At 38.0% G+C, this 24,598-nt stretch overlaps 1 protein-coding gene across 1 annotated transcript in view; it reads left to right on the forward strand.

Annotated features, from left to right (window-relative positions):
* Positions 1 to 24,598, forward strand: part of LOC311277420 (uncharacterized protein) — a gene marked incomplete at its 5' end in the record, with an annotated part of 199,500 nt that overhangs the window by 35,009 nt on the left and 139,893 nt on the right. Inside the window, one exon of the mRNA XM_084387737.1 lies at positions 18,585 to 18,631. Within this exon, the coding sequence (XP_084243863.1) occupies positions 18,585 to 18,631 (47 nt within the window). The remainder of the gene's footprint in view (positions 1 to 18,584; positions 18,632 to 24,598) is intronic.

Below are 24,598 nucleotides of genomic sequence, written 5' to 3' on the forward strand. Positions count from 1 at the left end.
GTTTTACAGATACTAGACACGTGACTTTCAAATGAAAGATTGGTATAAAAGAGCACACCCAGGTTCCTAACCGACGACGAGGACTTGACAGAGCAGCCATCAAGTGTTAGACAGTATTCTAGATTATTACGTGAGGACGTTTTTTGTCCAATAATTAGAATCTCTGTTTTTTCAGAATTTAGTAGTAGGAAATTACTAGTCATCCAATTTTTTATATCAGCTATGCATTCCGTTAATTTTGTGAATTGGTAGTTTTCGTTAGGTTGTGAAGAAATATAGAGCTGAGTATCATCGGCATAACAGTGAAAGCTAATTCCATGCTTCCTAATGATATCTCCTAATGGTAGCATGTACAGAGTGAACAGCGGTGGTCCTAGTACTGAGCCTTGTGGTACGCCATACTGAACTTGTGTTCAATAAGACATCTCTTCATTTACTGCTACAAACTGATAACAGTCAGATAAGTATGATTTAAACCATGCTAATGCAATTCCACTAATGCCAACATAATTTTCAAGTCTATTTAAAAGAATGTTGTGGTCAATAGTGTCAAATACAGCACTAAGATCGAGTAACACTAATAGAGAGATACAACCACGTTCGGATGATAAGAGCAAATAATTTGTGTCTCTAACGAGAGCAGTCTCGGTTCTATGGTACGGTCTAAATCCTGACTGAAAATCTTCGCAGATATCATTTCTTTCTAAAAAGGAACACAGTTGTGAGTAGGGCTGCACGATATTGGAAAAAAATTACATTGCGATATTTTTTTTTCCCAACGATATATATCGCGATATTGCAAGCCATCAATCCAGGCTAAAGTCAATAATTACCATTCCATGTTATTAATAATTTCACTAATAAGCAAGCTTCATTACAAGTAAAAAAAAAGGCCACTTAATATTTTATTCCAGAAACATATTTCTCTCAGAATTCGGTGAACGTTCTTCACAGGACCTAACGTTCTTCAGGTTCTAGGACCCGAAAAATTATGTTTTCTGTGCTGATTCAGTGACGCGTTCATGTAAACGGCACCTATAACCAGCAAAAGTAATGATTAATAATATGTAAAATATTGCGATGTGACATTTTAATTGTTTATTAATAAACAAGTGTTTTCTGTAAAATTAAGTTGACAATACTGACTCGCGATCTTCGCAGCAGTGATCGGGAGAAATGCACTTTTCATACAGATTAGGCTATTATTATTATTTTTTGAATGGTTCTGTTTAAAAGTAGAGATTTCTGTAGATAATAGTAATATTTCTATTTTATTATTATTATTATTATTATTATTAGTATTAGGTGTGTGAGGCGAGTAGGCTACCTTTTATGCTGAGTTGCGGTTCATGGATGATAGCTTATAATCTCCAGTTCAGGCGCTGGCTGCTATAGGCTATTTAATATTTATTTATTAAATCCAGGAAATTGGATAATGAAATACTGATTAAAATTAAGATACAATTAATACGAAACGAAATTCGTTTTAAAGAAAGGCTTTGTGCTTTCTGTTTGAGGTATCTGTGAAAGTTTTAAAGCAGTCTTTTACTGCCGCTTTCATAACGGTCGCGTCCTTAATAACATTGTTTTTTCCTCATAAATGCGAACACGAAAAATAAACGACTTAAAAAAAAAAAAAACATCCACAACTTTATAACACTCCAGCAAAGTAGCCTACCTCTTTTTGGTCAACATCCTCCTTTTTGTAGACGAAATAGGCTAGTCCCAAATAGCTGATTTTGACTTTTTTGCGGCGGATCCTCTTCGTAGCGCATTTTTAGCTATAGGATTGCCAGTGAATGTTGGCTGTGAGCGTGAGCTGCAGCACAGCGAACCAATTACTGTGCAGGCACGCGGAACGCGTATGTCACCCCAGCAAATAGCCATACAACAATCTCGTGTTTACTGTGTGCTACTAACGTTACCCTTCACATCGCATGTTCCGGCGATGTGACTATCGCTCATTCGCACATCGCGATGTCGATGTTAAAACAGAATATCGTTCAGCCCTAGTTGTGAGGATACCGCCTTTTTCTAATATCTTTGACAGAAAAGGTAGATTCGAGATCGGCCTGTAATTGACCTATGGCTAAGCCACGCCCCCAAACGCGATGAGCCAATCACAGTGCGCATAGCTAACCTAATACACTCGGACATTCTCTGCTTCCACGTCCATTGAAATGCATTGCAGTTAGTCAGTTTTCATTCGTTTTTATGTTTTTTTTATTTTATTTTAAGTTTAAAATGGTCAAACGGTGTGCATGGGGTACATGCAACTCCGACACTAGGTATCCTGAGAGGCTGGGCTACGGTGTGTATTTTTTACCCTTTCCCAAGCCACATCTCAACCGAGATAAGTGTCTGCTCTGGATTAAGTTATGCGGTAACTTAGACCACAACACCAACTAAACGTGGATAAATTAAACAAGGATGTCTACATCTGTTCTAAGTTAAGTCAACAAAGTTAAGTGCTAACGTTAGCCTAGCTTCTAGCTGAACAAAATGATGAAGTTTGTTTTTATGTTTCCACTGTTCGATCGCGCCCGCGCCTCTCTCTCTCTGACACACACACACACATTTCAGCATTGCAATATTGACATCGCAGCCTGTTCATTATGCTGCGTTCACACCAAACGCGAATAGAGCATCAAATTTGCGCGTATCGCGTCTAGTTCGACGCTTGAACATTTTTAATCCATTAGCTCGTCCAAAGCGAATAGGACGCGCGTATAAAGCGAGCGTTTAAAGCGAAATAGCACCAAACTATAACGTTTACACTGTGACCTGTAAATCTTTGTCTGGATCTGAAGCTTTTCATCGACCTTCTCAACAATAAAATTATTAATATAACCCTCCAATGCATAGTTAAGGCCCTTTTGGTAACTTCGAGATGATATATAATCTTTCCGTCTCCAAAAATCATCAATTGCCTCCTGTGAAATGTCTCCTACTGTGACAGCTGCCATAGCGCGAATATTGACTGTTTGTCCGAGTAAGTGGATTGGGCGTGGCTTAGCCATAGGTCAATTGACTAATTCTGTAGGATCAAGTTGCGGTTCTTTAACAAGCGGTTTAATCATAGCCAGCTTAAAGGTTTTTGGTATGTATCCTAGAGACAAAGATGAATTAATGATATTAAGAAGAGGATCTATGACCTCTGGAAGCATCTCTTTCAATAACTTAGTCGGTATAGGGTCTAACATACATGTTGTCGGTTTAGATGATTTAATGAGTTTAGCGAATTCTTCCTCTCCTATAGCAATGAATGAATCAAATTTTTCCTCAGGGAGACTACAATGCACTCCTGATGCGATACTGTAGTAGACGGTTGCATAGTTATAATTTTGTCCCTGATATTATCAATCTTATAAGTGAAGAAGTTCATAAAGTCATTACTGATGTGCTGCCTGGAAACTTCTGGGCTTGAAGCTTTCTTTTTCGTTAGTTTAGCCACTGTTTCAAATAAATACCTAGGGTTTTGTTTATTTTCTTCTAATAGGGTTGAAAAATAAGCAGATCTAGCAGCTTTTAAAGCCTCTCTGTATGCAATCGAACTCTCTTTCCATGAAATGCGAAATACCTCTATTTTTGTTTTCTTCCAGTTGCGCTCCATTTTTCTGGCTGCTCTCTTAAAGGCCCAAGTGTGCTCGTTGTACCACGCCGTTGCACTATTTTCTTTAATCTTCTTTAAGCGCAACAGAGCAACTGTGTCTAAAGTGCTGGAAAAGAGAGAGTTAAAAGTTTCTGTTGCAAGTCAAGTTCTTCTAAGCTATCTGGGATGCTGAGATGATGAAACTGATCAGGAAGATTATTAATAAAGCAATCTTTAGTGGCAGAAGTGATAGGTCTAACATATTTGTAACACGGAGTCGGCTTTGCAGCCTTGGCCAAATGAAGTTTACACAAGACTAGATAATGATCTGAGATGTCATCGCTCTGCTGCAGAATTTCAACGGCATCAACATTTATTCTGTGTGATAATATTAGATCTAGAGTATGATTACGACAATGAGTAGGTCCTGACACGTGTTGTCTAACTCCAATAGAGTTCAGAATGTCTTTAAATGCCAATCCCAATGCATCTTTTTCGTTATCTACATGTACATGTAATTAGATATAACATTATAGTCTGGTTTGGTAACCTGTCCGTAGCACGTAGAACTAAACTGTTACGGATGATCCATACTGCTTGGAAAATTATTGGAGTGAAAGAACAGACATCATTGCAGACTCTCTATGAACAGGCTACTTTAATGCAAGCTAAAAAGATTGTGTGCGATCCGTCGCATATCCTGCACTTAGAGTATGAGTTGCTGCCTTCTGGGAGGAGGTTTAGAGTTCCTCGCTGCAGATTGAACAGATTCCAAAACTCATTTATTCCAGCGTCTATAAAGATGTTAAATAGTGGTGGTATGGAGCTGTAACTTACGCAATTTATATTATTAATATTGTCTGGTTTGTTAATTTGTTGTATGTTAATTGTATACTGATGGCAGCATGGGTGATGGCCCAAGACGAATTTCCCTTCGTGGGACAATAAAGTTTTTACTTACTTACTTACTTACTTACATGTATATTAAAATCACCAACAATTAGGACTTTATCTGCAGTCAATATTAATTCTGATAGAAATTCTTTGATAAAGTCTGTATGGTGCCCTGGTGGCCTGTATACAGTAGCCAGCACAAATCTCAAACGTGATTTGTCATTTACACTATATATTTTTACATTAAGAACCAACACTTCAAAAGAAGTATATTTAAGACTAGATTTCTTAGTGATTTTGAAAATATTACTATAAATTACAGCGACACCTCCCCCTTTGCCTTTCAGATGAGGTTCATGTTTATCATTTGCTCATCTGTATTATAGCTGTTTTTTATTTGTTGAACTTCAATTACATTTTTAACCTTAGATGGGTTGAAACGTTTTTTGGATTTCCAAATTCGGGGAACAGACACAGCCTCTGTATGCTGATATCTAGGTGAAAGAGTCCCTATGTGATGGGATTTATCTGACCTTGGTGACGTGAGACAGCTAGCAGACGGTCGGTTTAGCCAGTCTGTCTGCTTCTTGACCTGAGCCCCAGATTGTCATGTTTTATCTCTAAGACTATGTGCCAAATTACTATACCATCTCTTTTCAACAGGTCAGGTCTGCCCCAAAAACTTTTCCAATTGTCTATGAATTCTATATTATTTTGCGGACACCACTTAGACAGCCAGCCATTGAGTGAGGACAATCTACTGACTATCTCATCACTCCTGCGAACAGGAAGGGGGCCAGAGCAAATTACAGTGCCTGACATCGTACTTGCAAGTTCACACACCTCTTTAATATTAATTTTGGTGATCTCCGACTGGCGGAGTCTAACATCATTAGTGCCGACGTGAATAATAATCTTAGAAAATTTACGATTAGCATTTGCCAGCACTTTTAAATTTGCTTTGATGTCAGGCGCTCTGGCTCCCGGCAAACATGTGACTATGGTGGCTGGTGTCTCTATTTTCACGTTCCATGTAATAGAATCGCCAATAACTAGGGCACAATCAACAGGATTCTCAGTGGGTGTTGCACTGAGTGGGGAGAACCTGTTTAATGTTGTTATCGGAACGGAAGAGCAGTGTTTTGTCCCGCGACTACAGCGTCTCACCGTCACCCAGTCGCCCTGCTGCACAGGCTCTACTTCAGCCAGAACCAAACAGTGTACAGAGTTCACTAAGCTAGTCGCATCCAAAGCAGTATCTAAAGCCCTTGAGTTCTGAAATCTTCCCCGTCAGCCTTACTATTTCCCTGCATTTATCACATGTAAATCCTGTGCTGACAGAGAAGGATATGCTAAACATGTTGCATGAGGTGCAAGTAACAATAAGAGGAGAATAAGTTATTTCATAAACTTAATAACTTAAAGCACAAGCAAACTTGACTGTGCTGGTCATAATGCGTGACTCCTGTTCTGGACACGCTATTCCCACAACAACGTGCTGAAATGGCTACTAAACACAGAGAATTCACAATGTTTTATCACAACCCCATTTCCAGAAGAGTTGGGACATTTTGTAAAATGCAATAAAATTCACAATCTGGGATTTGTTAATTCTCTTGAACCCTATTTTAACTGACAAAAGTACAAAGAAAAGTTTTCCAATGTTTTCACTGAACAACATAAATTGTATTTTGTAAATATAAACAAATTTTGACATTGACGGGTTCAACACTACAAAAAAGTTGGGACAGAGGCAAAACAAAGTGAAAAGATTATCCAAGTTAGATTATCCAACTCTTTTGAAACAGTCCACAATGAGCAGGTGAATTGGTAATAGTTAAGGGTATCGTGTTTGGGTGAAAAAGAGCTTCTCAGACTTTGTAAGCAAAGATGGATCATGGCTCACAACTGCCAAATATCATGATAGAATTGTCAAACAATTCGAAAATCACATTGCAAAGAATTTATGTCTTTCACCGTCTTCCATACATAATATTGTGAAATGATTAAGGGAATCCAGAGAAATCTGTGTAGTGCAAATCTGTCTGTGTAGGGCAAGGGAGGAGACCTCTGTTGAATGTGCATGACCTTCAAGCCCTCAGATGGCATTGCATGAGAAACCATCATGCTACTCTGTTAAATACAGCCCCATGGGCTCAAGAGTACTTTGGAAAACCATTTTCACTTAACACAGTATGACACTACATCAAGAAATACCACTTGAATCTCTGTTACACAAGAAGAAAGCTATACTTCAAGAAAGCATTTTTTTCGATGCGATGTCATGGCGCATGCGTGAGTGAGTGAGCAGCAGGTGATGTCGTGTGGCAAAACTGATTAATTTATGGGAGAATTTTGAGTATTATTCGGGAGAAATGGTAGAATTCAATTAAGAATTATTTTTGATTTTTGAATGGGCCAATTTTAAGTCGGCGTTACGCTCCAGTGGCATACTTTTTGATCCGATTGATCCCCCCATTTTGTTTGATGGCGTCTGATACAACAAAGACGCCCGGAGCTTCAAACAAAAAAAGAGTTGAGCCCCCGAACAAACGACTGAACACGGAACTAGAAAGCAGTCCGGATAATTCTTTTTCTTTTACGCCGGATATGGAGGGAATATTGAGCGAAATAAATGAGAAATTAAAGAAACTTGACAAGCTGGACTCAATGTCGGATGATATCAAAGATCTAAAAGAGACAGTGATTGCAAATGGGATATCACTGGAGCAGACACGCAATGATCTTGAGTCTGTAAAAAAAAAGGTGAAGAACGTGCAGAGGTCTGTGAGAAATGTTACCAGGGAAAACATCAAGATGAAGGAAAAAATGCTGGAGATGACAATACGCTCAATGCGAGACAACTTGATATTCAGCGGGATTCCTGAGAAGAAAAACGAGAATGTGGAAGACGTGCTCAAAAGCTTTTTTATCAACGAGCTGGGTATCAATAAGGAGATTGCACAGCAGATTTCCTTCCTCAGAGTGCACAGACTCGGACCTGCGAGATCTAAGAAAAGTTCATACTCGAATGCTGTGGTGGAGGAGCAGGCCAAACCAAGAGCCATCATCGCCTGCTTCGAGCATTACAGGTACAGAGAAATCGTCTTTGGGTTGGGTCCAAAGCTCAAGGGTAAAAGCTATGGCATTAACCAGCAGTACCCTGTGGAGATTGTGGACAGACGAAAAGCACTGCTTCCCATATTTAAAGAAGTAAAAAAGAACAAAAAAGAAAAGGGAAGGGTAAGACTTGTTGCTGATAAACTTTATATCGATGGCGAAATGTACAAAGATATAACAATTACACCATGGCTATTTTTACTGGAGCCGAGTGATGATGATAGCTTAAATGAATGTGAACCAGAATGAACTTAAAATTGATCTCCCTGAAATATGTATTTTGGTTGTTGCTACTGACATAGCCTACTTTGTGGTCTTTTAATATGCCAAACTTATGGTATGTTTCTTTTAATTTTCCGTTGTTTTGTTTATTGTTTTTTGTTTTGTTTATTTTTTTGTTTGTCTGTGCATACATAATATTTTCTCTTCAGAATAAGGCCACTACGATTAATAATAAAACTCTAATGGCAAGAAATCAATTTCTTAAAGTATTATGAATCTTGCATCCCTATGTATTGCCAGTTATAACTGTAATGGCCTGGCTAATGATACAAAAAGAATTGAAATATTTACCTGGTTAGCTGGAAAAAAGGAATTGGATATAATTTGTTTACAAGAATGTCATTCTACTCAGGATGTTGAAGAGAAATGGAGGCGAGAATGGAAGGGGTTTATTTACTTTAATCATGGTACAAGAAACCAAAAAGGAGTTATAATATTGTTTAGAGAGCATCTTGAAATTTGTGTGCATAAAATAGAACGAGACATGGATGGTCGTATAATTATTTTAGATGTTGAAATTAAAAGTAGACGTTTTTGTTTGGTTAATGTTTATGCTCCAAATAATAATGAGCCAACTTTTTTTGATACTGTTTATAATATGATTCGAAATTATGATATTCCCATAATTCAAGCTGGAGACTATAATATTGCCCTTCAGCCTTTTAAAGACAGAGCCGGAGAGAGCAGGGACTGTCATGAGCAAAAAAGACATGCACTTACATCTATGATGTCTGCAATGGATCTTTTTGATGTTTGGAGATTAAAAAATCCAGACTTGATTAGATATACTTGGCGGCGGAATGCTTCTGCAAGCAGAATAGATTTTTTCCTGATTTCTTTCTCTCTTATAGCAAAAGCTACTCAAGTAACAATTGCTGAAAGATTTAGATCTGATCATCATCTTATTATATTAAGATTAAATTTTGTTGACACTGATAGGGGTAAAGGCTATTGGAAATTCAATCAATCATTGTTAGAAGATGGTAATTTCATTATTAAAACAAAACAATTCATTTTAGATTTTTTTCTTTTTAACACTGATTCAGCAAATCCACACATTGTTTGGGATGCATTTAAATGTGCTTTTCGAGGCCATGCTATAAAATTCTCTTCATGGAAATATAAACAAACTTGTAATAGAGAAAGAATTTTATTAAATGAGGTGCATAACATTAAAAATCGCTTGGATACAAATAGATCTGATTGCATTGAGCAAGATTTACAAAAATTAGATGACAAAGAAAAAGAATTAGAGAGATTCTATCAGAATAAAATCAAAGGAATTATATATAGAACTAAAGCCAATTGGATGGAACAAGGTGAAAAATGTAATAAATATTTTTTGCAACTCCAAAATAGAAATTATCCCAGAAAGAATATATCAAAAATTTTAGAAGATGACGGAACAAATGTTATCTCAACAAATGGCATTCTGGAAACACTGATGGAGTATTATAATGGGATATTTAATGATGAGGCACCTCATTTATCTCATCCTTCATTGTTTGAGTATATGGAAAGGTATCCCCACCCAGAACTTACTAATGTTCAGCAAAAATTATGTGACGGTCTTATTTCTAAGAAAGAGTTATATGATGCAATTTGTTCCTTTCAAAATGGAAAAACACCAGGTTTAGATGGAATACCAGTGGAGGTATACAAAACATTTTTCACAGAGATTAAGGATTCTTTATTGGCATGCTACAATTATTCTTTTGAGATTGGTTGTCAATCAAATTCTCAGAAAGAAGGTTTAATTTCATTACTTTTGAAACATGATGTGGAGGGTCAAGACAAAGACCCTGTGAAACTAAAAAATTGGAGACCCCTTACACTTTTATGTTGTGATACACGTATTTTGGCCAAATGCTTAGCATTGAGATTAAAAAAAGTTATTCAGGACTTAATACACCCTGATCAAACAGGTTTTTTAAAAGGACGCTTCATAGGCGATAATATTAGACGCCTGCTTGAAATAATGGATTATCATGATAAAGAAAATTTGCCTGGATTGATATTTATAGCTGATTTTGAGAAGGCTTTTGATACGATAAATTGGAATTTTATATATCAATGTCTAAACATTTACAACTTTGGTGAGAGTTTTATTAAATGGATTCATGTACTATATCAAAACCCTTGCAGTAAAATAATTAACAATGGGCATATTTCTAATAAAATTGCTCTATCTAAAGGAGTGAGGCAAGGCTGCCCCCTTTCAGCTTATTTATTTATTCTTTCAATTGAAATGTTGGCCATTAGAATAAGGAATAATGCAAATATTAAGGGATTGGAAGTGAATGGGTTAGAATCAAAGTCTTCCTTTTATGCAGATGATGCCTCATTTTACATAAAACCGGATGGTGTGTCGTTAGACTCACTTATTACAGAATTGGATTCCTTTGCTTTACTTTCGGGTTTAAAACCAAATTACGATAAATGCTCTATTCTTAGAATTGGATCTTTAAAAAGATCAAATCAATTTTCCTCTATTGTGCCTATTCAATGCTCAGAAGGCCCTGTTAATCTTCTAGGTATACATATACCAGTAGATAAAGAATTCCTTGTAAAGATTAATTTTGAGAAAAAACTCCAAAAAATGAATAAAATTCTTCAGGCTTGGAGAGGCAAATATCTTTCTATATTTGGAAAAGTAACTGTAATTAACTCATTGATACTTTCACAATTTACATACTTACTGCAAGCCTTGCCTTCACCTGATACATTGTTTATGAAAACATATGAAAAGGTTATTTTTAATTTTATTTGGAATGGTAAAATTGACAAAATAAAACGTACATATGTGTATAATACACGTGAAAATGGAGGTTTAGGATTGAAGAGCCTTGCAATACTTGATATGGCCTTAAAAGGCGCTTGGATCCAACGATTATACAATAACCAACACTGGTTTTCATCTAAATTATTCATAGCTCAATGTGGTGCATCATCAATAGCCAAACTTTATCCTTTTTTCAACTAGATCAAGAATCAAGAGTAACTTTGAATAATTTTTTCCCTGATCTCTCCCTCTTTTTCAGAAATTGTTTGTCTATGTGGTTTTGCTTTCAGTTTTCTACACCAGATAATATACTAGAGATTAAACAGCAGATATTGTGGCTAAACTCAAATATTTGCATAGATAAAAAACCTGTATACTGGCAATCATTTTTAGATAATAATGTACTTTTTGTAAATGACTTATTGAATGATAAAGGAGATTTCTTTAGCTATGAATCCTTTACTTCAATATATGGAGACTTTTGTTCAAAATTACGGTATCTGCAGTTGATATCAGCAATTCCTCCAGCTTGGAAAACAATATTAACTGACTCAAATACACACCTAGGCGTTTGCCGTCCGGCAATAAAAACTATAAATGGTTGGGACATAGAAAAGTTCATTTTGATATGTACACTTTCTTTGTATCATTTAAAAATACAGCAATTTCTCCATATTATTTTCATGATTACTGGAAGAGTATGTTTGATACTCCGCTTCCTTGGTTAAATATTTTTAAGAATTTGTACAAATCATCTTGTTCAACATATTTATGGGCCTTTCAAGTTAAAATATTTTACAAGATTCTACCAACAAAGAAAATGTTAAAAATCTGGAGAATAAATGAGGATAATAATTGCAGATATTGTGGAGAAGAAGAGGAAGACATTTTACATTTGTTCTGGTATTGTCCAGATGTAGCTCGTTTTTGGCACAAGGTGGCAGCTTGGTTATATGAACAAGGACTTATCTTACTAATGTCACCAATATATATAATCTGGGGTGTGTATGAAGAAGAAAATATGTTGTTAAATACCATTGTGCTTCTTGGTAAATATTTTATTTTTAAAAGAGAGAAACATATTAAATTAGAATTATTTGTTATGTTCCTAAAGCATTATTATTTATTGACTAAGAATATGATAAAAGATAAAAGCAGACCACAATCAGATAGTTGGCAAAAATTAGCATTTACAAAAAAATGGGATAAAGAACAATAAAGACTTATTTTTTATGCTTCCGATCTTTTCTGTTTTTGGTTGTCATAGAGTTAATTTTTAATGTAAATGTGAAAATGGCTGACATATGTATGTATTTTTTGTTTTGTTTTCATTGTATTGTTTACTGTATTACCTTTGTCGACTTGTCTTTTTTCTGTTGTATATTGTTTTTTTGTCTAATAAAAAAAAAAAAAGAAAAAAAAAAAGAAAGCTATACTTCTTGTTCTATGCGGAGATGCTGAGTTCTCTGGACCCGAGCTCATATTAGATGCTGTAAAACACATTGGAAATGCGTGCTGTGGTCGGATGAGTCCATGTTTCAGTTTGTTTTTGGGAAAAACAGACATCAAGTTCTCAGTCCCAAAGACAAAAGGGACCATCCAGATTTTTGTCAGTGACAGGTACAAAAGCAAACATCTGTCCTGGTATTGGGGGGCGTCAGTGCAAATGGCATGAGTGACTTGCATTAGTGTGGAGTTATCACTGACATGGAGGCATATATTTGGATTGTACAGAGACATAAACTGCCATCAAGATCACATCTTTCCTGGGAAGCAAGGCAACGCCAGGCCTCATTCTGCACATGCTAAAACTGAGTGTTTTCAAGACACTCTGCACCATAGCAGAGATGTGTCTGATGCCTCCAGTCCATACCTGCCTCTTATTGAAAATGTATGACCCATCATTAAAAGGAGAATCCGACAGTGATGACCACAGACTGTTGAACAGCTATCTTGTATCAGACAAGATTGGGCAAATATTCCACTTGCAACACTTCAACAATTAGTATCCTCAATTCCCAAATGATTAAAAAGTGTAATTAAAAGGAAAGGTGATGTGACACAGAGATAAACATGCCTCTGTCCCCCAACTTTTTTGGAGTGTGTAGCAGCCATCAAAATCCAAACTTTTTTATATTCACAAAATAAAATTATGTTGGTCAGTGAAAACATTTATTTTCTTTGTACATTTGTCAATAAAGGTGCAAGAGAATTAACAAAGCACAGATTCTTGATTTTATTGCATTTTATAAAATGTCCCAACTTTTCTGGAAATGGGGTTGTACAAAAGTGTTCTCATTATAATGTCATGTATATGACAGTCCCAGTCAAAGTTATTAATTTGCATTGCCGTTTAAGCTGCGCACGCTAAAGTTAAAGATGATCACCAGTACAATGAAGCGTTTTACTGCATCGTTCATCAACTCACCAAACGCATCCTATATGAGATTAATCAGATAAATCTACACAAAATAGACGTAATACAACTTACAATGGCACAAAATGCTGCGAATGCTCAAGCGAACTTGACTGTGCTTGTCATGAAGGCTTGACTCCGCGCTCTTTGGGCCACAACGCGCTCGTCGCGCTGAAACACTGCCGAACAAGAATCCACAACATTCTTTTACAGTCGTGTTCTCATTTATAATGTTATGAAGCCTATATGACAAATTTGTGCTGCACATGTTGCACTGAACTGTATCTTCTGTTTCGAAGTGATTCCAATCATATCAAGCAATTAAAATCCATCATGTTGAACAGCGTGCATCCCTACTGTCTAGAACACACAGAGACAAGCGGAGTGATACAAACGGTGAACAGACCCAGTGCTGATACTGGTGAAATATCACACTCCTGGAAGACTCTCAGCCAGTCAGATCCCAGGACCACAACTAACTGTTGGATATAGTTATATAGTGTTTGTCCTGTTAAAGTTATAAACCTATGAAGCAGGAACGTATTAAATCCTTAAAATATAAAACAATACAACTCTAAAGTGACATTGCTAATTCCAGTAGGCTACTCACTGGGCTACTGAGGCGCCTCCGCTATCGTTCACCAGCATCCTCACCATTAGGCCACGACTGGGGCTGGAAATGAATGAGGTACCCTTGAGCAAGACACCGAACCCCCAATCACTCCCTGGGTGCCACAGTGAATGGATGCCCACTGCTCCGGGTGTGTGTGTGTGTGTGTGTGTGTGTGTGTGTGTGTGTGTTCACTGCTCACTACTCCTAATGTGTGTGCACTAACTTGAACTGGTTAAATGCAGAAGACAAATTCCAAGTATGGGTTACCATGGTCATCCCTTGAGGAAACATCATAAAGGCAGGGGTATTGTTGCCATAGCTCCACAAAACTTTCCTCCATTGCAACAATACTATCGTCTCTCTTTCGTTATAGCATGTTTGAAAGCTGTGTACTGAAGAGCTTCTTGTGTTTCAATCAGAGGTGGGTAGACTATCCAAAAACTGTACTCAAGTAAAAGTACAAGTACTTATAGAAATATTTACTCAAAGTAAAAGTAATAATCTTAATAGTTACTTGAGTAAGAGTAAAAAAGTATCCAGTGAAAAAACTACTCAAGTAGCTAGTTACTTCGGATCATATAGGCCTATATATACAGTGAGGAAAATAAGTATTTGAACACCCTGCTATTTTGCAAGTTCTCCCACTTAGAAATCATGGAGGGGTCTGAAATTGTCATCGTAGGTGCATGTCCACTGTGAGAGACATAATCTAAAAAAAAAAATCCAGAAATCACAATGTATGATTTTTTAACTATTTATTTGTATGATACAGCTGCAAATAAGTATGTGAACACCTGAGAAAATCAATGTTAATATTTGGTACAGTAGCCTTTGTTTGCAATTACAGAGGTCAAACGTTTCCTGTAGTTTTTCACCAGGTTTGCACACACTGCAGGAGGGATTTTGGCCCACTCTTCCACACAGATCTTCTCTAGATCAGTCAGGTTTCTGGGCTGTCGCTGAGAAACACGGAGTTTGAGCTCCCTCCAAAGATTCTCTATTGGGTTTAGGTATGGAGACTGGCTAGGCCACGCCAGAACCTTGATATGCTTCTTACAGAGCCACTCCTTGGTTATCCTGGCTGTGTGCTTCGGGTCATTGTCATGTTGGAAGACCCAGCCTCGACCCATCTTCAATGCTCTTACTGAGGGAAGGAGGTTGTTCCCCAAAATCTCGCAATACATGGCCCCGGCCATCCTCTCCTTAATACTAGGGGTGTCAAAATTAATCGTTTCTTCGATGCATCGCGATGCAGACGAGGACGATTCGGTATCGGTTCAGTAATAGACCATAACCGATTATAATGTACGGACTTTTCTGACGTCATTAGTCGCGTACGTGCATTGTGGCGGAAGCATACAATGGCAGAGGGAGGCGAGACGCGAGTGCGAGAATATTAAAAATGCTCCAACTACTTTAAAAGCCGACATCTGGGCACGTTTCGGCTTTTAGGAACAACCTGGTAAGCACGACCTGCAGAAGACACGCGCTGTACTGTGCGCTCATGTCACACACAAATAGAATATGCAGGAGGTAGGCTAATACCACTAACTTCATAAACCACGTTAGCCGTTTTCACCCCGAGCTGTTAACGCCTGGCAGAGTCAGAGAGATGCGCGGATGAGCTCCAACGCCGAATCCGCAGCCAAAAATAAACAGTCCACCCGCCCCAATAATATTCTCTGATTTAAGTATCCGCACCCGATGGTCAAATTACAATTATTCTGTGTTGTTACGCGTGATTATAAATGGATGATCCATTCGTCACCTTCAACAGCGGACTCGGCGACGGTTGATGCGTGCATCTTTAATGGTAACATAATAGCCTACACTGATTAATGAGCGCTGCTTTTAAATGAACATTTTTGTAAAACAAAATTTATTTGACAGATTTTCCTTTTCTTAATGGCATAAACAAGCTTTACTCCCTTGAAACTTTAACTGGAATGTCACTGTTTCTGTCACTGCGACTTCCCAAGCACACACACACACGCGCACACATCACTTTTGAAGAGAAATTTAAAATTGAGGATGCGGTGCATCGCGATGCATTGTGATATCGAATTGAACTGAATCGATGACATGATAATCGTAATCGAACCGAACCGTGAGACCAGTGTAGGTTCACACCCCTACTTAATACAGTGCAGTCGCCCTGTCCCATGTGCAGAAAAACACCCCCAAAGCATGATGCTACCACCCCCATGCTTCACAGTAGGGATGGTGTTCTTGGGATGGTACTCATAATTCTTCTTCCTCCAAACACGTTTAGTGGAATTATGACCAAAAAGTTCTATTTTGGTCTCATCTGACCACATGACTTTCTCCCATGACTCCTCTGGATCATCCAAATGGTCATTGGCAAACTTAAGACGGGCCTTGACATGTGCTGGTTTAAGCAGGGGAACCTTCCGTGCCATGCATGATTTCAAACCATGACGTCTTAGTGTATTACCAACAGTAACCTTGGAAACGGTGGTCCCAGCTCTTTTCAGGTCATTGACCAGCTCCTCCTGTGTAGTTCTGGGCTGATTTCTCACCTTTCTTAGGATCATTGAGACCCCACGAGGTGAGATCTTACATGGAGCCACAGTCCGAGGGAGATTGACGGTCATGTTTAGTTTCTTCCGTTTTCTAATGATTGCTCCAACAGTGGACCTTTTTTCACCAAGCTGCTTGGCAATTTCCCCGTAGCCCTTTCCAGCCTTGTGGAGGTGTACAATTTTGTCTCTAGTGTCTTTGGACAGCTCTTTGGTCTTGGCCATGTTAGTAGTTGGATTCTTGCTGATTGTATGGGGTGGACAGGTGTCTTTATGCAGCTAACGACCTCAAACAGGTGCATCTAATTTAGGATAATAAATGGAGTGGAGGTGGACATTTTAAAGGCAGACTAACAGGTCTTTGAGGGTCAGAATTCTAGCTGATAGACAGGTGTTCAAATACTTATTTGCAGCTGTATCATAAATAAATAGTTAAATCATATATTGTGATTTCTGGATTTTTTTTTTAGATTATGTCTCTCACAGTGGACATGCACATACGATGACAATTTCAGACCCCTCCATGATTTCCAAGTGGGAGAACTTGCAAAATAGCAGGGTGTTCAAATACTTATTTTCCTCACTGTATATATATATATATATATATATATATATATATATATATGAAGACTTCATGATGCTCGAATATTTAAGTTAAGTAATTTCACTTTAATAACAATTAATAGGTACTTTTCATTGCCATTTAAGTGAAATAACTGAACATAAACATACAAGCTTGATAAAAAATGCTCTTTTAGAAGAAAATTTCAGATGGTACTTAGAGGCTTTTGCATCTGAAGTCGTCATATATAAAATGATATTATTTAGATTATTATTTTTTTTTAATTACTATTATTATCATAAGTAGATAGGCTATCTTTCCAACAAAAACAGAAGAGACAAGCATTATTTCTGCCATCTGTATAGCCCGAAAATCATTGCCTGTCCTTTGGTTTGTATAATAGTAACTTCTACAACTACATTTGGATTATTAGACATGTAGAAATAAAGTGAATCTGCAGAGTGTTGCATTCCAAGGCATGTAATTGACACAGAGAAGAAAGAGTTAAAACTCTTCACATATGTGCTCGCGCTCATGACTGCTACATCTGAACACACACACACAAAAAAATTTTTTTACATCGACGGATCTTCTTCTGTCTGTTCTCCAAAATATAATTAAATGTATATTTCTGCAAGCATGTTTAAACTGGTTAACTGTGTCTACGGCAGGCAAAGGCATTCGTTTTCAAGTCGAGTTCGCACGTACGCCACTGCACAATACACACAAACTACCACGGGACGGCGGGTGTTCATAAACTGTGAACAATGGTAGCTTATTTAATGTATAAATTTATGTATATGTCCAAAAACGGGTAATGTCATACTTTCTAGTAGTGCTATCGTGGCCTAATAATCTGTCTGGTTGTAAAATGTATTACCTGAGTGAAATGAAATCGAATATATCGTCCTGTGGAATCATTCATTCACAGACAGCTTACGAAGATGTTCAACTAATAAAGATTTTCATCGCTGGCAAAAATATGATGCATTTTAAGATTTGTTCTCACTTGACTGTAGGCTACTGTAGGTCCACTGCCACCTCATCTAACGCTCTTGATGTTCTTAAATCTTCCTGTTACGACTCCGAGTCGAGTGTGAATTGAAAGCGCTTCAGACGATTCAGTGCGTGCAGGAACTGAACAGATCATTCAAACTGTTTCGCGAACCGATTTAGACAGATCTGCCAACTTGTTTGATGAAGTCTTTGAACAGAATCGACTCAAAAGAGTGATTCATTTGTGAATTGAGCATCGCTCAAGCCCAGAAAAAAGATACAGCGCGCTTGGAATAAACTACGCATTTAACAACACATATTGCATTAAAATAAAGTAACGAGAGGAACGTCGCCCAACGTAACGGAGTAAAAGTACAGTTTTTTCATTAGAAATGTACTCGAGTTAAAGTAAAAGTACCCACATTTAAATCTACTCTTAAAAGTACAATATTTCCAAAAAAATACTCAAGTAAATGTAACGAAGTAAATGTACTTCGTTACTACCCACCTCTGGCTTCAATTGGTCAGTGTCACAGACGTGATGCAACTCCTTGTGGAAGGGCGCAAAAATTAAACATGCTAGTCTTTGTCAATATGTTGTAAAGCATTGCAGAGTGTAGTGAGTGAATGTGAGTGTGTTAGTGTTTAGTAAGTATATTTGAGTGTAGTGAGTGAATGTGTGTTTTTGTGTTAGTGTGTGAGTGTGTGTAGTGAGTATATGTGAGTGTGTGTGTGTTTGTTTATTGATTAAATGTGTATTTACTGACATTGTGTATGTTTTTTATAGTGTGGATCATGGAGGAGAGTTCAGGATTACAGCAGGACTGCACAAATGTACGTCTACACACACGCACACACACACACATACATACACACATACATACACATACAATATATACAATATGGATATACAGAAGTCACAGTTTGGTATGATTTCAGTGCAATAGGAAAAACAGTCACACTTTAGTTTAGGGTCCAATTCTCATTATTAACAACGACTTTTGCCTCAAACTCCTAATTACTGCTTATTAGTTAGTAAAGTTAAGTTTATGTATTGGGTAGGATTAAGGGAATTAGAATATGATCATGCAGAATAGGCATTAATATGTGCTTTATAAGTCCTAATAAACAGCCAATATCCTGGTGATAATCATGCTAATAAGCAAAAAGTTAGAGTAGTACTAGGGGTGTGACGAGATCTCACGCCACGAGATCTCGCGAGACTAAAATGTGACGAGATTTCTCGTCGAGTGAAAAGCTGTCTCATGATATCGCCATGATGGAGCGTGAGGGTGAAATTAGCATAGAATATGCCACCGCTACATTTACATTACGCTGGCCACCGCCTCCACTGTCGTTTTCTCTTTTTATAAAAATAAAAACCATTGTAAACGTCTGCTCTGCTCATCCAGCACGAGTTGCAGTCGTACACAGTGCAGCAGGAATCACGGTTCACTGATCGTGTGAAGATGACGGATGATTTAATGCGCAACAGAGCCTGAACGTCTGATAAATGTCTTATCTTGTAGAATGGGCGCTCAGCACTGCCGCTACGGAGTACGTGCGATCGCGAATCCCAAAATGAAAGTAAAACACGATCTCCCTGATTCGCACAAATTAGGCTCCATACAATAGCCTGTCTCGCAATATCAAACCTATCTCTGGACTGTGTAGTCGTGACTCTGGTCTCTGTTTGCACTTTGAATATTGAGAGAGTACTGTAACGTCTGAAGAACGACAGACAAGGGAGGCTCTGTTTCTTAACTTTTAATCGGAATGCAAGAACAACTGTAGGCCCTACACAAATGCACCAGCCTAACTCACTCGCTCGCTTGCTTCTCTCGACCCAACCTTTTTCCGAACTTACCACCTTAACCCTATACTGTAACTGCCGGTACAAAATAATACAGCAATTTTAAAACAATTATAAAGAGTCTGTGCGCTATAGTACTTTGATTATGGTTGCACTTGCACTCATTGTTTGGACTTAATAAGGATTGGACTTTTTTTTTGTTATTTATACTGTTTTTATTTCTGTTCAATTTGTGGAAAGGAGTTAAATTATGAGGTCACACACAGCCTCAATCAGAAGTTCTGGAAGCTCATAATTCATGTACAGTAAGGTCTGAAGAGACTCATGTGAAATCATACAGGAGAAAAGCCAGTTAGTCGAGTTTGTGGCAAAACCTTTTACAGTGCTTGTATATTGTTGTCTTTCAATGCATTTGGTAATTCATACTCACCAGAGGTAGAAGTAACGAATTACAACTACTCATGTTACTTTAATTAAGTAGTTTTTTCAGGTACTTAAACTTTCAATCTTAGACCGGCATTTCGGTAGCCAATAAAAATATCCGATCGTAAACGGACCAATAAAAACCCTGATATTTGGACTGAAAAAATTCACAGCAGACGCAGGTTTTGAAGAGCTGATCATAAGTGAAGGAGGCAAGGAGCTCAGAGTGATTAATGGACTGAAAGTTTGGAGAAACAACAAACTACATAGTAGTGTTGTTAAAATATCTATAGTTTGATGCATATCGATACTGAAATATCTGACAATACTCAATATCTGTTCCAATACTCATTTTCTGCAGTATATATACACCAATACCAGCTGCGGTTTCTCATTCTCTCATCTCTCCGACAGCGAGTTTGACACACCCACCTCCTCTCAGCGCGGGATTGCATGTTTTGCCTAAAATTTTATTCATATGGCATATTTTAATGGCAATATTGTATCGCGAGGGCACATCAGTGTTGTTTTTGGCAGCCCTTTTAGTTTTAGTCTTAGTCTTGTGGACGAAAATGCTTTTTAGTTTTAGTCACATTTTAGTCACTTAAACTTAATAGGTTTAGTCAAGTTTTAGTCGACGAAAACACAAAAAGGTTTTAGTCAAGTTTTAGTCGACGAAAACACAAAAAGGTTTTAGTCGACGAAAACACAAAAAGGTTTTAGTCAAGTTTTAGTCAATTTTAGTAAAAATAAATAAAAAATAGTCTTTAACAAATTAATTTAGGTTAAAAAGTATTGGAAATGGGCTTAGGTTTGACAGGTTGTAGCAAGTGTTGCAATTCATAACAATTTTTTTTTTTTTTTAAATAACCTCTGAAATGATGACTTCTGGTGAATATTGTGGAAATTGATACATTTAGATAAATATATTTCATACCTTATAGCATATTATAATCAGGGCTTGACATTAACTTTTTTGCTCACTAGCCAATGTGGCTAGTGGTTTTCCAAAGTTACTAGCCACACAGCATTTTTACTAGCCACATTTTTGTTGTTGTGAAACTACCTGATAAAAGTTGACTATGGCGTGCTAAAATTTACTTGAACTAGATTTACAACCCTTTTAAATGTAAAACCACTGTACACATCCAAATCAAGACTAAATAAATATAACAATACAGGTCATTATCATTAGCTCTGATAAGGTTGTGTGTAAAGCTCCTTTTTTTAAATAAAACCATGTATTATGTATTATATGTCGCCACATAGCTCCACCGGCATATGACGTAACTCCAGCAGGGCAGCTAGCTGTCTCTTCGTTTCTGTGTTGTCGGTCACTAGCGTGCAAGCGCAAGGCAACACTGTGTGCATGTAATACTCAGTAGGGCTGTCAAAACTGCTCAAAAATGACGTTCGAATATTCCCTCTAAAAAACACAGCCTATATTCGAACTATTCGAACATCTGGTTGCGCATTTTGTCAATGACGCGCATTACGTCAATAACAGGACAAATGAATACAAAGAGACATAACTACTTGTATAGGTAGTTTATTTAAGTTTAAACATATTTGACAACAAAAACAAGTAAATCAACTAATGGCCAAGACCGCAGACCTCACTCTCGCTCACTCACTCGCACTCGCAGGCACTCTCTCTCTCTCTCTCTCTCGCCCTCACCCTCATGCTGCGTTCACACCAAACGCGAATAGAGCGTCTGGCGCGAGTGATTTCAATGTTAAGTCAATGTAAAGACGCGTTTACGCGAGTCTGGAGGTCTTGCGGCGCGAATGAGGCATCACGCTCTCTGCGCATTACGGTTCAAATGAACAACAACAAAGCAAATATTGAGTGCTGATCAAGAGTTTTGTGCAAGCAATTTTTGTGCGCGGCTCTTATATAGCAGGCTTCATTCAGTGATTGAAACAAATATTATTAACATTAATTGAAGTTTTACAGTATATAGAACCGACATTGAACGCTCCGAGCGAGCTGTGCTGTGGTAAACATGGAACTTTACCTTGACATGAAACGGTAAATAATCAAACCAGTGGAAGCCTGCAGTGCATGAAACTGCTGTATCTAACCTACCTTATTCATGCAATATCTATTCAGTCAGTACAGTAGCCTACACTTTAGTAATGTTTCTGTTTAACGTTAAATAAAATGACCTGTCCCTGACCCTTCAGGCAGCGCGCCCACTCGCAAAGCAGACAGCCGCGCCTCTGCTACCATGGCCGTTTTTCCACATTCGAGTATTCACTTTCACCTTCGAAATTCTGATTTTTAAAACTATTTGAATATATATTCGAATTTAGAATATTCGTTGACGTTGACAGCCCTAATACTCATGGGATTTGTAGTGTCGTAGTGTCACACTTATTGCAGATGCCTTTTGAAAAGACTACAATTATTCAACCCGCCAAAGTGGCTAGTTGGAGTGACTATAGCCGCTTTCCGACCGGAGGAACCTTTTCACAGTTCCTAGAACTATTGGCTAAAGTACCCGGATGTCGGCGTGTTCGCACCGCAGGAACTAGGAACGATTTTAGTTCTAGGAACTTCATTTGTAGGAACTAATTTGGGTCCTACTTCAGAGTAGGGTCTAAACCAGCACTATAGGAACTATCCGTGACGTTAGTGTACGCTGATTGACCGAACGCACGCGGAACACCAGCACCCGCCATTTTTAAAACAGCTAGAATGTAAACACACAGATTATAGCCTATATATTTACTCCATAAACTAACTATACAAACATGGAAAACAGTGATAGATGGGTCTCTAAACCTTTATGCTGAAGAGAAAATCCAACGCAACTTTGAGGGGACCAAGCCAAACATGATTATGTTTATCTGCCCAGCTAGCAACACTGGACATCAACCACACGGCATAGGCTAATAACCTTTTTTCATATACTGTCTACTTTCTATAACAGTTCTATCTAATAAGATATTAAACAGTACTGTTAGACAGATCGCTAACTAATAAACACAGAGAATGCGAGCATTGTTTGCTCTGGCGTTCTCAGCGCCGCCAAAATAAAGGTGGGTCGCGCCGTCAAAATAAAAGTCACCGTGCTTGCGTCACTCCCTTACCCCTCCTACCAGTTCCTATGGCCACTTGGCCAGTGCGAACGCAAACAGCAAAACCGAGTTTGGGGCAGAGTAGTTCTTACTGTTTAGAAGTGGACAGTTCCTAGAACTAAGTTCCTAGAACTACTTGGTCGGAAAGCGGCTAATGTTACCCGCCACGAGCAAAATCCACCCGCATTTGGCGGGTGTTAATGTCAAGTCCTGATTATAATACAACTTATTAGGCTTATATATTTATAGAATAGCAAAGTAGGCCTAATCAATATACAAGACTGAACCACATGAAATATAAAGGCTATCATGATCATTTTGCCAACAATGAACCATGGATTTGTTTAGTTTATAACAGTGGTTCTCAACTCCAGTCCTCGGGACCCACTGCTCTGTACATTTTGTATGTCTCCCTTATTTAACACACCTGAATCAGATCATCAGCTCATTAGGAGAGACTCCATGAACTGAACTGAGTGTGTCAGATAAGAGAGACATACAAAATGTGCAGAGCAGTGGGTCCTGAGGACTGGAGTTGAGAACCACTGGTTTATAATACGTTTTATTTTTAACTTAAACAAATACAACATATAACATTCAAAACTCACCGGCTTAGACTGCATTTGAAGAAAAATAAACACAACAGTTTTCTGTAGCCTTATGTGCGAACTTATTCAATAGAATTATTAGATTATCTCCTGATGCGTGCTGCTTAATATCACACACTCCGCCGTGACAAACAGAAAAAACGCGACGGCATATGGTACAATTGGCCTTGTATTCATTGTCCCTCACGCATTCCAGCCACGGGTAGCTGCTAGTCATTTTCCCATTCAATTTTACATTTCTGTGCTCTTTTCTTTTTCGCCGGCGGCTCGGAGGTAGTCATTTTTACATTTCCCGCTGTTGTCACTTGTCGTCATCGTTGCTACGATACGTGACTCACAATGACTGAAACGACCAATTAAAAGGGCATTCTCTGATGATGTTCCAAGATGTTAAAAACACTACGCTGATCATAGACAAACGGGGGGAGATTAGTATCTACCGCACCGTCGGGTTTTTTTTTCTCATAGCCTACAAATGTCTTCGTTCATAGTCTGACATATTAGAAGCTATGTGTCTGTCATGGATTTGCACTGAATTGATTCTCAAAAATACGGAACAAAGTGCGTTCTTTATCTGTTCAATACGGAACAAGACTTTGTGTCAAATACGGGACGATTCCGTATTATACGGAACGGTTGGCAACCCTAATTGAACGTCAGACTTATAATAATTTTCGTTCCGTCTCGTCTCGTCAACGAAAACTCGAAAACGTCTCGTCATGTTTTAGTCATCTTAGAGCCATTTTTAGCTAGTCATCGTCGCGTTATCGTCATAAAAAAAAAGGTGCGTCAACGAAATCATTTCGTTATCGTCATCGTTGACGGAAACAACACTGGGGCACATTCATGTAATCGCAGAAAACTGGACGCGAT

The sequence above is a fragment of the Rutilus rutilus genome, assembly GCF_951802725.1.
Source record: "Rutilus rutilus genome assembly, chromosome: 18".
NCBI classification, from domain to species: domain Eukaryota; kingdom Metazoa; phylum Chordata; class Actinopteri; order Cypriniformes; family Leuciscidae; genus Rutilus; species Rutilus rutilus.